Source organism: Dipodomys merriami, unplaced genomic scaffold, assembly GCF_024711535.1.
Source record: "Dipodomys merriami isolate MVZ:Mamm:240054 unplaced genomic scaffold, mDipMer1.0.p SCAF_10, whole genome shotgun sequence".
Classification (NCBI taxonomy): Eukaryota; Metazoa; Chordata; class Mammalia; order Rodentia; family Heteromyidae; genus Dipodomys; species Dipodomys merriami.
The window spans coordinates 25025571-25040343 of NW_027202271.1; the positions used below are offsets into that span (position 1 = coordinate 25025571).

General features: G+C 37.4%; 1 protein-coding gene across 3 annotated transcripts in view; it reads left to right on the top strand.

Moving 5' to 3' along the window:
* The window catches only part of Mon2 (MON2 homolog, regulator of endosome-to-Golgi trafficking), a 95618-nt gene that overhangs the window by 57959 nt on the left and 22886 nt on the right, over positions 1–14773 (top strand). For all 3 annotated transcript variants that reach the window (XM_069987826.1, XM_069987835.1, XM_069987843.1), the window contains exons 23-26: positions 1665–1827; positions 4671–4964; positions 8556–8754; positions 11151–11785. In XM_069987826.1, coding sequence (XP_069843927.1) covers positions 1665–1827; positions 4671–4964; positions 8556–8754; positions 11151–11785 — 1291 coding nt within the window. The remainder of the gene's footprint in view (positions 1–1664; positions 1828–4670; positions 4965–8555; positions 8755–11150; positions 11786–14773) is intronic.

Below are 14773 nucleotides of genomic sequence, written 5' to 3' on the forward strand. Positions count from 1 at the left end.
TATATGCGTAAAATACTTAATATATGTCATACTAAGCATGAAGTAAATGGTGGTTATTATAAAGATCTTTTGTTATTTACAACCAGTATTGTTTTTCAAGACAAAATATTTTCTGTTCTTTTTAAAGTTCAATTTACTTTTACTCAACTATGTTAGAATTTGATACTCCTTTGAAGATAAGGGAAAAATACATATACAGAAGAATGAGGAATTTGCTTTTATGTACTGAGTAATTTGTGTATATTAACATGTGCTAAAGTATGATGTCATTTATTAGAGATAGAGTGAAGAGTGCATCCAGTTTTCCTTCTTCATTGTCTTTTCTTTGGTCAGTTGGTGCAAATACAAATGGAAATCATGCAGTGCTAACACTTACTTTTCCTTTTAAAAATCTATTTTTAGGTACATTCTATTTACCACAAATGAAAGAAACCATGTTTCTTTAGGTCTCGCTTACTTTGCTTAATATAATTTTTCCAGGTCTTTCCATTTCCTTATGAATGTACAATATCTTTTGAAATCTACAAGTAAACACAGTGGATGGTAAAAGACAAAAAATAAAAAATACACTGGACATAATAAATAATACAGGTCTCTAGACATTCACACTGTGAGACCAAAGGAAGATATTCTTAGGAGAGTATCAAAAAGGCCCAATAGCTATGTGCATATGGTCATATAAAATAATATTTATTTAAATAACTCCAAGAAATGGAATCAAGAGGTGTTGGGGTTTTTTCCCTATGTTGCTGTTTTTGTTTTCTGTACCTTTTGTCATATTTGTAAATTTATCTTTTGGAATGGGTAAGGGAGAGCACAGGGTGGGACAAAGGGTGAACAAATGAAGCAATGAGACTCACTTCTCACTAGACACTATGTTGAAAATGAACTATGTAACTTGTGTGTGGGGACAGAAGGGAAAAACTGGAGAAGAGCAAGGGAAGGGTTGACACTGTTCAAAAAGAAATGTACTCATTACCTTACATGTAACTGTAACCCCTCTCTCATCACTTTTACAATAACAATAAAAAAATTTTAAATAGAAAATATAATGTTAGGAAGTGGCGCTGTAGCTCAAGTGGTAGGGCGCTCGCCTTGAGCTGAAGAGCTGAGGGACAGCGCCCAGGCCCAGGCCCAGAGTTCAAGCCCCACGACCGACAAAAAAAAAAAAAACGAAAATATAATGTTAGCCGGGCGCTGGTGGCTCACGCCTGTAATCCTAGCTACTCAGGAGGCTGAGATCTGAGGATCACGGTTCAAAGCCAGCCCGGGCAGGAGAAACCGTGAGACTCTTATCTCCAATAAACCACCAGTAAACTGGTGCTGTGGCTCAAGTGGTAGAGCGCTCGCCTTGAGCTGAAGAGCTGAGGGACAGCGCCCAGGCCCAGAGTTCAAGCCCCACAGCCGACAAAAAAAAAAAAGAAAATATAATGTTATACTGAATAAGAAAAAAATCTATTTTTATTTCTTATTATTTTTTTTTGCTTGAATAGCATCTTGTTTACATTTAAATGATTGTTGAAGTATTAATAGTAGCTGTATTGGGAAGACTGTCCTTGTTAGAATTCTAAAATAAAACTTTGTTCAATTTAAATTATTTTAAGTTATATATTTTTATACTTTTTGTTTAAATGTTTCAGTGTGCATTTCTGTTATTTTTTCAGGGAATCTTTGATTCGAACTGCATTTCAGTGTCTTCAGTTGGTTGTGACAGATTTTCTGCCAACAATGCCTTGCACTTGCCTGCAGATAGTTGTAGATGTTGCAGGTAGCTTTGGACTTCATAATCAAGAACTGAATATTAGTTTAACTTCAATAGGTTTATTGGTAAGTATCATTGCTCTTCTTATGAAATTATATTTTAGAAATTACTGATTTAGTGAACTTATAAAGAAATTATTAGTTGACATTAGTGTGAAGATTAACTGGTTTTAAATATTATTTTAATAACATTTTCACAGACTACTTATTTAGCAAGTAAAGCTTGATAAGAGGTATTAAGAGATAGCATATTGTAGTGGAAGAACCTAGACTTGGAAAACAAGTTTTTTGGTTTTTTTGGTTTTTTTGTCTTTTTTGGTTCTGGGGATCCTACCCAGGATGTTGCACTTGCTAGGCAAGGACTATGCCACATAGCTACATCCCATCCCAAAACTTAGGAGCTTGAATTCAGGGCCTAGATGCTGTCCCTGAGTTCTTTCACCAAGGCTAGTGCTTTATCACTTTGACCCCATAGCACCATGCATATGTTTTGATAATGCTAACTCTTTCTAGTTGTTTAATTATTGAACTCTCTTGTGTCTTAGTTTGCATATGTTGAATATAGAGATAACAAAATCTTAGGGTATTGTTAAGAGTATGTGAAATAAACATAGAAATATCTATAATGAGTGTATATGTATATACATTAAAAGAAAGTTGTTTAGTGCTGGGCACTGGTGGCTCACGCCTGTAATAGTAGCTACTCAGGAGGCTGAGGGCTGAGGATCATGGTTCAAAGCCAGCCCTGGCAGGAAGGTCTGTGAGACTCTTATCTCCAATAAACCACCAGAAAACCAGAAGTGGTGCTGCTCAGGCGGTAGAACATACTTCTTGAGCTGAAGAGCTGAGGGACAGCGCCCAGGCCAGAGTTCAAGCCCCAGAACTGACCAAAGAAAAAAAAAAAAACAAGTCGTTTAGAATCTTTTACTCTATGCTCTAACTCAGAAATTTTTACAATTTAATTTAATTATTCTCAGAAGCTAGGTAAATTAATATTTTCCTATTAAAAATTAATCATGGTCCAGCTACCAGTGGTTCATGCCTGTAATCTTAGCTACTCAGGAGGCTGAGATCTGAGGATTGTGGGTTGAAGCCATCTCAGGTAGGAAAGTCAGTGAGACTGTTTCCTTCAATTAACCAACAAAAAGCTAGAAGTGGAACCATAGCCAAGTGATAGTGTTAATTTGAGCACAAGACCCAGAACTGGCACAAACAATTTTTTTTTAATTAATCATGGGAGCTGGGAATGTGGCTTAATTGTAGAGTGCTTGCCTCACATGCATGAAACCCTGGGTTCAATTCCTCAGTACCACATAAACAGAAAAAGCCAAAAGTGGCACTGTGACTTAAGTGGTAGAGTGCTAGCCCTGAGCAAAAGAAACTTAGGGACAGTGCCCAGGCCTTTAGTTCAAACCCTAGGACTGGCAAAAAAAAAAAAAAAAAAATTAATCATGGGAAATAAAACATAAGTACATTCTGTAAAAAATTGCCCTCCAAAAATGGTGGTTGGCTAGTTTAATTTTAATTAAATAACTGCTGGATATCAACTCTTTGGTCTTAAATTTATATTGAATCCCCTATATTTTATATTGGCATAATTGTCATTAATTCACACATCACTTAACTGGTTGAGAGTGGTCATAGGTGTATGGTTGAAGATTTTTTTTTTCTTTTTCTTTTTTTTGGGTCCGGTCGTAGGGCTTCAGGCTCTGGGCCTGGGTGCTGTCCCTCAGCTCTTCAGCTCAAGGCTAGCACTCTACCACTTGAGCCACAGCACCACTTCCGGCTTTTTTCTTTTTGCTTATGTGGTGCTGAGGAATCGAATCCAGGGCCTCATGCATGCAAGGCAAGAGGTCTACCACTGAGCCACCTTCCCAGCCCCACAAGTTTTTTATTATAAAAATTCTGTACAGAGGGCTTACAGTTACATGAGCAAGGTAATGAGTGCATTTCCTATCAAGCATTGTTGCCTCTTCCTTTGTTTTTCCCCTACCATCCTTTCCTCCCCCCCCCCACCTAAATCGCAAAGTTCGTTTTCAACATAGTGTCTTGTACATTTCATTGTTACAATGGGTCAACCTGTATCCCTATTTAAACATTTTTTTCCCTTCCCCTCCCCAAATTAGACCTACATCAAATACAGTGAAAACAGGGGTTATACCATGGGGGAAGAACATACAAAGCAACAAAAAAAAAAATCACATAATACCTTATAAATATATTAGAAACAATAGCAAGAAAGAAAAAACCACTTGTATCCCTGTCTTGGGGTTCATTTCACTTAACATCATCTTATCTGGTCATACAAACATTATTATTTTTACATGAAATCATAATCTTTGTTAAATGATGTTAAAGAATTACTAATTTTGTTTTGGTGATAATGGTACTATAGCTATGTGTTCTATAGTTAACACTTGTTACATCCAGGTAATGTGCATTGAAGTTCATTTACTATTCTCCATCTTCTGTGTATGCTTGAGATGTGTTTATATAAATAATATAAAAGAGAATAAAAGCAGATGATCACAGTTGACTCAAATCTGTAATCCTAGCTGCTTAGGAGTCTGAGATCTAAGGATTGTGATTCAAAGCCATCCTAGGCAGACAAAACCTCGAGACTCCTTATCTTGAGATGTGGCTCAAGTGTTAGAGCACCAGCCTTGAGCAAAAAAGCTAAAGGATAGCTCCCAACCCCCGAATTAAAGCCCCATTACTGCTACCAATAAAAACACAAGAGTGTTCCTCATATTCAGAGATAATTTCATTGAATCCATTCTATTAGGAATGCAGTTTCTGTACTAATTTTTTAACGTTTTACAATGAAAGATAAAAGAGCCGTGTGTTATTTATTATTATTTAAAACAAAATTTGTAAGATGAAGTAATATATTTCTATTTTTCTTTTAGTGGAATATTTCAGATTATTTTTTCCAAAGAGGGGAAACTATTGAAAAAGAGCTAAATAAAGAAGAAGCAGCACAGCAGAAACAGGCAGAAGAGAAAGGAATGGTTTTAAATCGGCCTTTCCACCCAGCACCACCATTTGATTGTTTGTGGTTATGTCTTTATGCAAAATTGGGTGAACTGTGCGTGGATCCCCGCCCTGCTGTCAGAAAGAGTGCAGGGCAAACTCTGTTTTCTACAATTGGTGCGCATGGAACCTTATTGCAACATTCAACTTGGCACACTGTCATTTGGAAGGTATTGTAAAATTGCTTGGCTTTGAGATGTGCTTTTATACTTCTAAAAAGAGTTGCCATTTATTTATTTGGGAAAACAAAAATGTTTACTTTATCAAGTTTTGAATCATACCCAATTACAGGACTTTTGTGGGTTTTTTGTCTATGTGGGCTTGAACTTAGGGCCTGGGCGCTGTACCTGAGTTTTTTTGCTCCACTAGTGCTCTATCATTTTGAGACATAGTTCTACTTCCAGTTTTCTGGTGATTAATTGACTTTACTGACCAGGCTGGCTTTGAATCTCATCCTCAGATCTCAGCTTCCTGAGTAGCTAAGATTACAGCCATGAACCACCAGAACCAGACTGAACAAATTAATTTTCAAGGCCTCATCTCTGTCTCTGTCTTCATCTCTTATTTCTGTCTCAATTTCTGCCAATCCCTCCCCGCATCCCCCAGGAGTTATCAAACCACTGCTGATAATCAAATCCCTCACAAAAATGTGAAAAGTCTTCTTAATTTATTTTAAGATCTATTTATATATGGGGTATTATAAGCATGTAATTCAAATATAGTCAAATTTAGGATCTATAAAAGACTACGAACTACATTGAAATATCCAATTAATTAATATGTTCATTCATCAATATAGTCACTTTTTTCTGTTTTTTTCTACAATACTAGAATTTGAATTCATGTCCTCATATTTTCTGGGCAAGCATTCTACCACTAATGATTCTCTTAAAAATGCTACTTAAAAATCAATAATTTGATGCTGCACTGGTGGCTCACGCTGTAATCCTAGCTACTCTGAAGGCTGAGATCTGAGGATAATGATTCAAAATCAGCCTGGAGTAAACTAAAGCTGGAGGTGGTGCTGTGGCTCAAGTGGTAGAGTGCTAGCCTTGAGCACAAAGAGGCTCTGGGACAGCATGCAGGCCCAGATTTTAAGACCCAAGACTGCCCCCCCCACCAAAAAAAAAAATCAACAGTTGAAAGCAAGATACTGTGGCTCATGCCTGTAATCCTAGCTACTCAGGAGTTTGAGATTGGAATGATTACAGTTCAGCTAGCTTGGGCAAAAAGTGGTGAGACCCCACTCCATCTCAATGAACAAGCTGGGCACAGTGGTATACACTTGTCATCCCTGCTATTCGGGAGGTATAGTTGGAGGAGCACGGTTTGCAGCCCTGGGGAAAAACTCAAGAGCCTATTACAAAAATAACTAAAGCCAAAATAGCCAGGGGTATGGCGTAAGTAGTAGGGAACCTTTTTAGTAAGCGGGAAGCCCTGAGTTCAAACTCCATTGGAAAAATCTCTATGAGACTCCTATCTCCAATTAACTTACCAAAAACCAGAACTGGAGCTGTGACTCAACATGATAGAGTGCTAGTCTTGACTAAAAGAGCTCAGGGACAGCAGCCAGACCGACATTAAAAAAAAAAAGTATGGTTACCATTGGATGGGGTTGGGTGAGAGTTAATATATAACTTTTCCCTCTTTGCTTTAAAAAAAAAAAAGGGAAAAGAAAAAAAGAAATTTTCTTTTTCTTCTTTCTATCTGTTTCACCTTTATAAAATTCTACTTAAAATCCATTCACTTGTTTTTGTAAATATTGTTTAGATCAATAGATTTTCCTTTCAAGGCTGGTGCTCTTCCACCTGAGCCATGCTTCCAGGCCAGGATCCCCCTAAATTGAACAATTGGCAATATAATAAATCTTAACAGTGTTTCCAACTTAAATCCTAAAATGCTCCCTAATGAAAAATAAGCCCTGTTTCCTTCATTTTATTTTTTTGTTTTAAGTAAAAATTAAATTGTTCATATTTGTAAGTATATACATGTATGCCTACATGTGCTTTTTTTCCTTAATGGTAAAAACCATATTTCTTTTTGTCTTCTATTTTACCTCCCTCTCCTGGCTCCTCTTCAGATGGAAAACATGTTTGTCTCCCTTAGTTTTTTTTAAACTTAGTATTTCCTTTGATTTCCTGTTTCTTTTTAGTAGCTTCACTTTCAATATTCCTGTTACCTAATTCTCAATTTTTTTTTTTTTGTTCCTCATCTCCCCCACATTTTCTTATCTTTGGAATTTGCAAGATTGTTCTATTTCAGGGTCTCTTAAACATTCAGAATGACCTGATGGACTTGTTAAGGCACAGATTACTGACTGACCACTGTCATTTCTACCTCTATCCACCCTGCTGTCCTGAATTTCTTCTGATTTAGAGTCTAAAATAGAGCTTGAGATTTGCATTTCTGTCATGCTCCTGGGTGATACTGGTGCTGCTAATTCAGAGAACTCACTTTGAGAGCCACAGAGGGTATTCATAAGCTATAGGTGATCTCCTGATCACAAAATCTTTTTACCTCTGCCCAATTTCATCCTGCACAATTTTTGATAGCAATTTAGCACTGTTAATTCATTTGTCTTAGGAATTTCTCTTTTCTTGGCTTTTGTTTCACCAGTATGTCTCTATTTCTCTATTTCGTTTTTTTCTTAGTTACTCCTGGAAGTGTAAGCATTTCAATCAATTCTTGCTTGATTTTTTGGTGGTGGTGGTGATGGTGGTGGTCGTGGGTCTTGAACTCTGGGCTTAGGGACAGTCCCTACACTCTTCAGCTCAAGGCTTGCCCTCTACCACTTGAACCACAGCACCACTTCTAGTTTTCTGGTGGTTAATTGGAAATAAGAGTCTCATGAACTTTTCTGCCTGGGCTCACTTTGAACTGTGATCCTCAGATCTTGGCCTCCTGAATAGCTAGGATTACAAGTATAAGCCACCAGCGCCTGGCTTTGTTTTTTTCCCCCCCAGCAACTTTAACTGAAAGTTCAATTGTAGCCTGAATTTCGGTATTTACCATAATTATATTTTTTGCCTGGACCCTCCCTCTCCTTTGTTTTAAATGATCCATTAATGACTTAGTAAATATTAAAAATGTTGTATCCGCTTTATTTACTTGCTCATATTCCCTGACCTAAAGGATAAGCTTAATACTATGTGGTTAGCCTGGCCACTGGTGCTTCATGCCTATAATCCTAGCTACTCATGAGGATGATATCTGAGGATTATAGTTCGAAGCCACTCAGGCAGAAAAATCCCCATGAGACTCTTATCTCCAATTAACTTCTCAAAAACCAGAACTGGAGCTGTGGCTCAAAGTGATAGAGTGCTTACTTTGAGCAAAAGAGCTCAGGGACAGCACCCAGGACCTAAGCCCCACGATGACAGAATAAAAAGTATGGTTACCTTTGTTGGCCAAGTTTTTTATATATGTATATATGCACTTTTTTTTTTTTTTACCAGTCCTGGGGCTTGAACTCAAGGCTTGGGTATTGTCCTGAGCTTCTTTTGCTCAAGGCTAGTACTCTACTGCTTGAGCCACAGTGCCAATTCTGGCTTTTTCTGTGTAAGGGGTACTGAGTAGTCAAACTCAGGGTTTTATGCATGCTAGGCAAGCACTCTACCACTAAGCCACATTCCCAGCCTGTCAAGTATATACATTTTCATAACAACTTCTACTATTTTTTTTCATAGCAACTTCTAGTTTGTTATGCTATTAAGCTATTTATCAATACTTTTTATATATATGACACTTCTATAAATATTTAGGTACTCTTTCATTTACTGGATCGAGTTCGAGAGTCTTCTACCACTGCAGACAAAGAAAAGATTGAGTCTGGTGGTGGCAATATTCTCATTCATCATTCAAGGGATACAGCAGAGAAGCAATGGGCTGAGACGTGGGTATTAACATTGGCCGGAGTAGCAAGAATCTTCAATACTAGGAGATATTTACTGCAACCTTTAGGTAGGTGTGTATGTATATGTGTGTTTTCCTTTTTGGTTACAGAAACTATTTGTGTTAAAGGAAATTTAGAACATGCAGAAGATTCTTTTACAATTCACACACAGTGCCACTACCCAAGAACATCAATCTTAACTTACAGACTTTGCATTTATGCATGATGTGTGCAAAAGTATACTAATTTCCATTCATTTCACTGAGATAATATTTAATGTATTGTGAACTAACCTTTAGAGGATACAGTGATGAGCAAAATTCACACTCTCCTTGCAGTGTCCTGACATGAGGGTTGAACTATAATTTATCAATAAATACAAAATTGCTATAATGCTTAATGCTATAGAGCAGTTGGCTCAACTTAAACTTAGAAACTAGAAGTTGTCATGAAAAACATATATACTTGACAGACTTCAAGACTTAAGGTAGGTAGGTGTTCATCAAGTAAAGGTAAGATGAAGAGACACCTTTAAACACTGCGACAGAAGACAATGAGAGAAGAAGGGTGAGGGACCAGCATGTTTGGAGATCTGGAATGAAGAGACCAGAGAGAAGATACATGCAACTGGGCAGAGGTTACGGTTTTCTCCAAAATGAGTAGAATGTGCCTTATTTTCATACCAGACCCACTTTCAGCATTAACCAAATGCTTTTGTAGTCATTTGGATTTAATCTCTTCTTTTAAAAGAAAAAAAATATCTGGTTATTTTAGCCTTTGGAAAAAGAAAAATCTTTAGATCATTTATTTTACATATTACATATTATACAACCTATTGGTATACTGCTTTTGAATGGCTGTTTTTAGTTATACTTAGGTTATTCTACTGCAAGTGCTGTTAAACTCACTGGGCCTTGAGTGCTATAGGGGAAAAATATTTTCTCTCTTTTTCTTTTTTTGTTTACCATTCCTAGGGCTTGAACTCAGGGCCTAGACTCTGTTCCTGAGTTTCTTTTGCTCAAGGCTAGCCCTTTACCACTTGAACCATAGTGCCACATCTGGCTTTTTCTGAGTAGTTTATAGGAGATAACAGTCTCGTAGACTTTCCTGCTTGGGCTGGCTTTGAGCTGTGATCCTCAGATCTCACCCTCCTGAGTAATTCTAGCTGTGAGCCACTGGTGCAGAAATAGCAGTTTCTTCTTTTTTAGTCTAATGGAAATTACACCAAGTCATAGATAGCTTCTTTGTAAGTATTTAGACTGTCATAGGTGTTAGGCTAGAGACTGACCTGATGAGTAAAGGGAAGTAACTAACCATTAGCCCATGCTCTGCCCATGGTTCGTTGAGACTTAGATTCACAGGAGAACAGGTACATTGTTCTTTTTTTTTTTTTTTTTCATTATTGAGATGAGGATCTCAAAAAATGTTTTTGCCCTGACTGGCCTTGCAACCACCATCCACCCAGTCTTAGCCTCCCACTGAGATGATAAGCATGTTCTGCTGTATTCAGTTACTGGTTGAAATAGAGTCCTTGTACCACAATCCTGCCAATTTCTCCCTACTTAGAAGTTAAAATTACAGGTGTGAGCCACTAGTGCACTGTGTGCACTAGCTATTCTTTATGGTATATTGGTCCCTGCTTACTCATTAACTGTTAGGACAAAAATGCTCAAGGAAATTCTGCAACTATAAAATTATTTTAGTAAAAAAAAACAAAGTGTAAAGTTAGAATTTTATGAAGTATAACATACAATTTCTTTGAAATATTTAGGTACAACTTAACTTTTCTAGTGAGTAAGAACAAGGACATCTAGGGCTGGAGATTGTAGCTCAGTGGTAGAGTACTTACCTGGCATTACCTAGCTTTGAGTTCATTCCCCAGTACCATAAAAGGGAGGTTGGGAAGGGAGGGGCCAAGAGAGGTGGGAGGAAGGGAGAGAGAGAAAACATCTTAATCATTAATAAAGGTATGAATAGACAGAAGTTATTACTGAAAAGCTTTTATTTTGCTAATAGGATTTTTTTTTGTTCTCCTTAGGCAGAAGTACTATGAAATAAAAGTATATATAATAAGACAAACATTTATAGAACTTTGTTTTCAGGACAATACATTTATGTATCCATTGTCCTCTTCTTATTGTACTTTCTTGTGACTAAAAAGTAAAAAAAAATTGTATCTGGCTTGTAATTATTATAGTTTACATTATTAGTACTTCAGTATCTGATAGTATTTTTTTTTTGGTCAGTCATGGAGGTTGAATTCATGGCCTAGTTACTGTCCCTGAAACTTTGTGCTCAAGGCTAGTGTGCTACCACTTTGAGCCATAGCACCACTTCCCTGTTTTTTTACTCATTTAAAAATCTATGACAATTTAAGCAGAAAATAAAGATTAGAGTTGGTTAAATATTAAGACAGAATTTGGCACTTTAATGCTAATTGATGTTTTTCCTTTTCTTCTTATAGGAGATTTTTCAAGAGCTTGGGATGTTCTTCTTGACCATATACAGTCAGCAGCACTCAGCAAAAACAATGAAGTTTCTCTGGCTGCTCTGAAAAGCTTCCAGGAAATCTTACAGATTGTGTCCCCCGTCAGAGACTCAGATAAGCCTGAAACACCACCTGTAGTTAATGTACCTGTACCTGTGCCTGTCCTTATAGGGTCCTTATCAGGACCTAGCTTGAACAGGCCATTTGTAAGAACAGATTCCATTGGAGAAAGACTTGGAAGATATAGTAGCTCTGAGCCACCTATAGTCACTGATGAGCTGGAAGACCTGAATCTCTGGTGGGCTGCATGGAATACCTGGTACAGAATTGGATCTGAAAGCACAAAGCCTCCTGTTACTTTTGATAAACTGACTTTTATTCCCAGCCAGCCTTTTCTTACAGCTTTAATTCAGATTTTTCCAGCTCTCTACCAGCACATAAAAACTGGTTTCAACATGGATGACTTGCAAAAGTTGGGAGTCATATTGCACAGTGCAGTTTCAGTCCCAATAAGTTCAGATGCTTCTCCTTTCATTCTTCCATCTTACACCGAAGCAGTTCTGACAAGTTTACAGGAAGCTGTGCTTACAGCTTTAGATGTTCTACAAAAGGTAATGAAATTTTAGTGGCTTCTGAACAATAATGAATAATGTGAATAGTGTCTTCTGGGTTTTGGGTTTTGTTTTTGTTTTTACTTTGCTATATTTTGGGGGATAAATACTGGATCATCAAGTTTGTTGTTTAGGTATATTTGGGGATCAATTCAGGATTGTGGAGATAGTTACCTTAAAAGCTTGTGATTTTCTAGTATTTCCAAAAAGATAATACAGGTTTATTTTGAGTTTAAGAAGGTGACTGAATCTTCTTATAGTTAACCAACATTTTTGTTTTGTCCATATAGCTATATACAAGAGAATATAATATTTATGATCATAACTTTAGCAAAGCCCTTTGTGACTAGAAAATAAATATTGTATTGTTTCAGTAGTTTTCATATATACTTAAATTTAGTTCTGAAGTTTTTGCACATTTCATCAAACCTGTATCTGCAGAGAAAAAGGGATAAATATGAAAGTATTCTTCTCACAAATGTTTTGAAAGAGATGTGTTTTTAGGTGTGTATGTTTATTATAGCAAAAATAGAAATCATTAAAGCAAACAAATGTCAGGATTAAGGAATATAGCTCAGTGGTAGAGTACTGGCCTGGAAGTTCTGAGACTGGATTTACTCACCCCAGTACTTCCCAAAACAAAAGAAAACAAAGCAAAAAAAAAAAAAAAAAGTAAATGCAGATTAGGAAGCCAGGTGACATCAAAGTAACTTTTTGTAGACTATCAAAGATATTAATTTATAACCGTTTAAATACAACAAAAAAGGCAACTGAATAGCCAACCATTCAAACAAAGTACCTATAACAATCTGATAAAATTAGAACTAGAGGGGCTGGGAAGGTGGCTCAGTGGTAGAGCATTTGCCTTGCATGCCTGAGACCCTGGGTTCGATTCCTCAGCACCACATAGGGAAAAAGCCGGAAGTGGCACTGTGGCTGAAGTGGTAGAGTGCTAGCCTTGAGCTGAAGATCTGAGGGACAGTGCCCAGGCCCAGAGTTCAGGCTCCACGACTGGACCCAAAAAAAAAAATTAGAAGTAGATTCGGATCACATACTATATATAGTAATTTGAGGAATGCGAAACGTGATTTCTAATTAACTGATTGCTTCATATGCAAGTGGAATGATGAAAACACCCCCAGTAGGAATTATGATATTTCTCCTAATCATCATGGTGCTCTTTAATTGCCTCTGGAGATCATCTAGCTAAGGAGTGATTGAACAAATTGCCTTTTATTATTTTTTAATCTATTTTACAGAGCAGAAAACAAATTATAGAGAATCTGGGATGTAGATTTCCACAGCTGAAATCAAAGTAACTCTATTTTCAATGGGAAAACAAATATACTCTATCAATATTTGTGCTTCCTCACTTCACCCAATTAGGCTTATAAATAAATAATCATTTATAGACTTCCCTAGAGGAAATGAGAAGGTTTTTGTTTTGTTTATTATCGTAGGATAGGCCTTCTTGGGCCTATAACTGTGGGTCTCCCCACAATTGAGAGCCCTCATTCACAAGGCGTACACATGTGCACACACATATACATATGAAAAAGACCAATATCCACCTTTATTTTTTAAGTATAAATTTTGCTTTTAGACAATTCTTCTTTGCTAACAAAAGAATAAGTGGAATTACAGCAGCTACAAGGAACTTATTCTAAGCTTTTTTGTTTTGGGTTCTTGGGTTTGAAATTGGGACCTTAGATTTGCTAAGAATGCAGTCTACCACTTGAGCGACTCCACCAGCCCTTTCTTGCATTGACTATTTTTTATATATTTATTTATTTTTGCGGGGGAGAGGGTCCGGTCGTGGCGCCTGAACTCTGGGCTTGGGTGCTGTCCCTCAGCTCTTCAGCTCAAGGCTAGCTCTCTACCCCTTGAGCCACAGCACCACCTCTGGCTTTTTTCTTTTTGCTTATGTGGTGCTGAGGAATCAAACCAAGGGCCTCACGCATGCAAGGCAAGTGCTCTACCACTGAGCCACCTTTCCAGCCCCTTGACTATTTTTTAGATATGGTATGGCTCTTCAGATTTTAAATAGTATGTGTGAATATGTAAAGTATACAGAGCTTCTCTGAAAATTGTTATGTACTCTCTTTTAGAAACAGATTAACAGATTTTCATAGATGTTTTGTTTCTCCACTTGTAATGCACATGAGTGTTTGTTCTTGTCAGTGGACCAGGCATGGCACAAAGTCAGTTGTCACCAGTGAATGGCACACTTCTTAAGTAGAAGTCAGTGTCGTGTGTGTCATTGACATATTCTTAGTACATAACAGCTTTACTTCTGACCAAGTAATCAGATTGTAGAGCCTCCGGATTGCTGACAACTTCTCTTTAGATTGTTGCTCTTTGCCACTGTGTTAAGGAATAAATCATTTTATTAAAAGGCAGTTTTAGAGCCAGGCACCAGTGGCTCACTCCTGTAATCCTAGCTACTTAGGAGGATCACAGTTCAAAGCCAGCCCAGACAGGAAAGTCCATGAGACTCTCGTCTCTAATAAACCACAAGAAAAAAAAACAGAAGTGGTGCTGTGGCTCAAGTGGTAGAGCTTGCCTTGAGCTTTAAGAGCGCAGGGACAGTGCCCAGGCCCAGAGTTCAAGCCCCATGACCAACAATAACAACAACAACAACAACAAAAAAAGCAGGGCTGGGAAGGTGGCTCAGTAGTCTTGCCTTGCATCCCTGAGGCCCTGAGTTTGATTCCTCTGTACCACATAAGCAGAAAAAGCCATAAGGGGCACTGTGGCTCAAGTGATAGAGCGCTAGCCTTGAGCTGAAGAGTTCAGGGACAGCACCCAGGCCCAGAGTTCAGGCCTCACGACCGACCAAAAAAAAAAAAAAAGCAGTTTTAGTCTATACTTTATTCAATAATGGACTACTGTAGTTGGAATGTTTGACATAGAAAAGATGGTGTAATACATGAATTGAGAAACTTAAACATGAACAAAGATCTAAAGATTAGTTGATTAAACAAATGC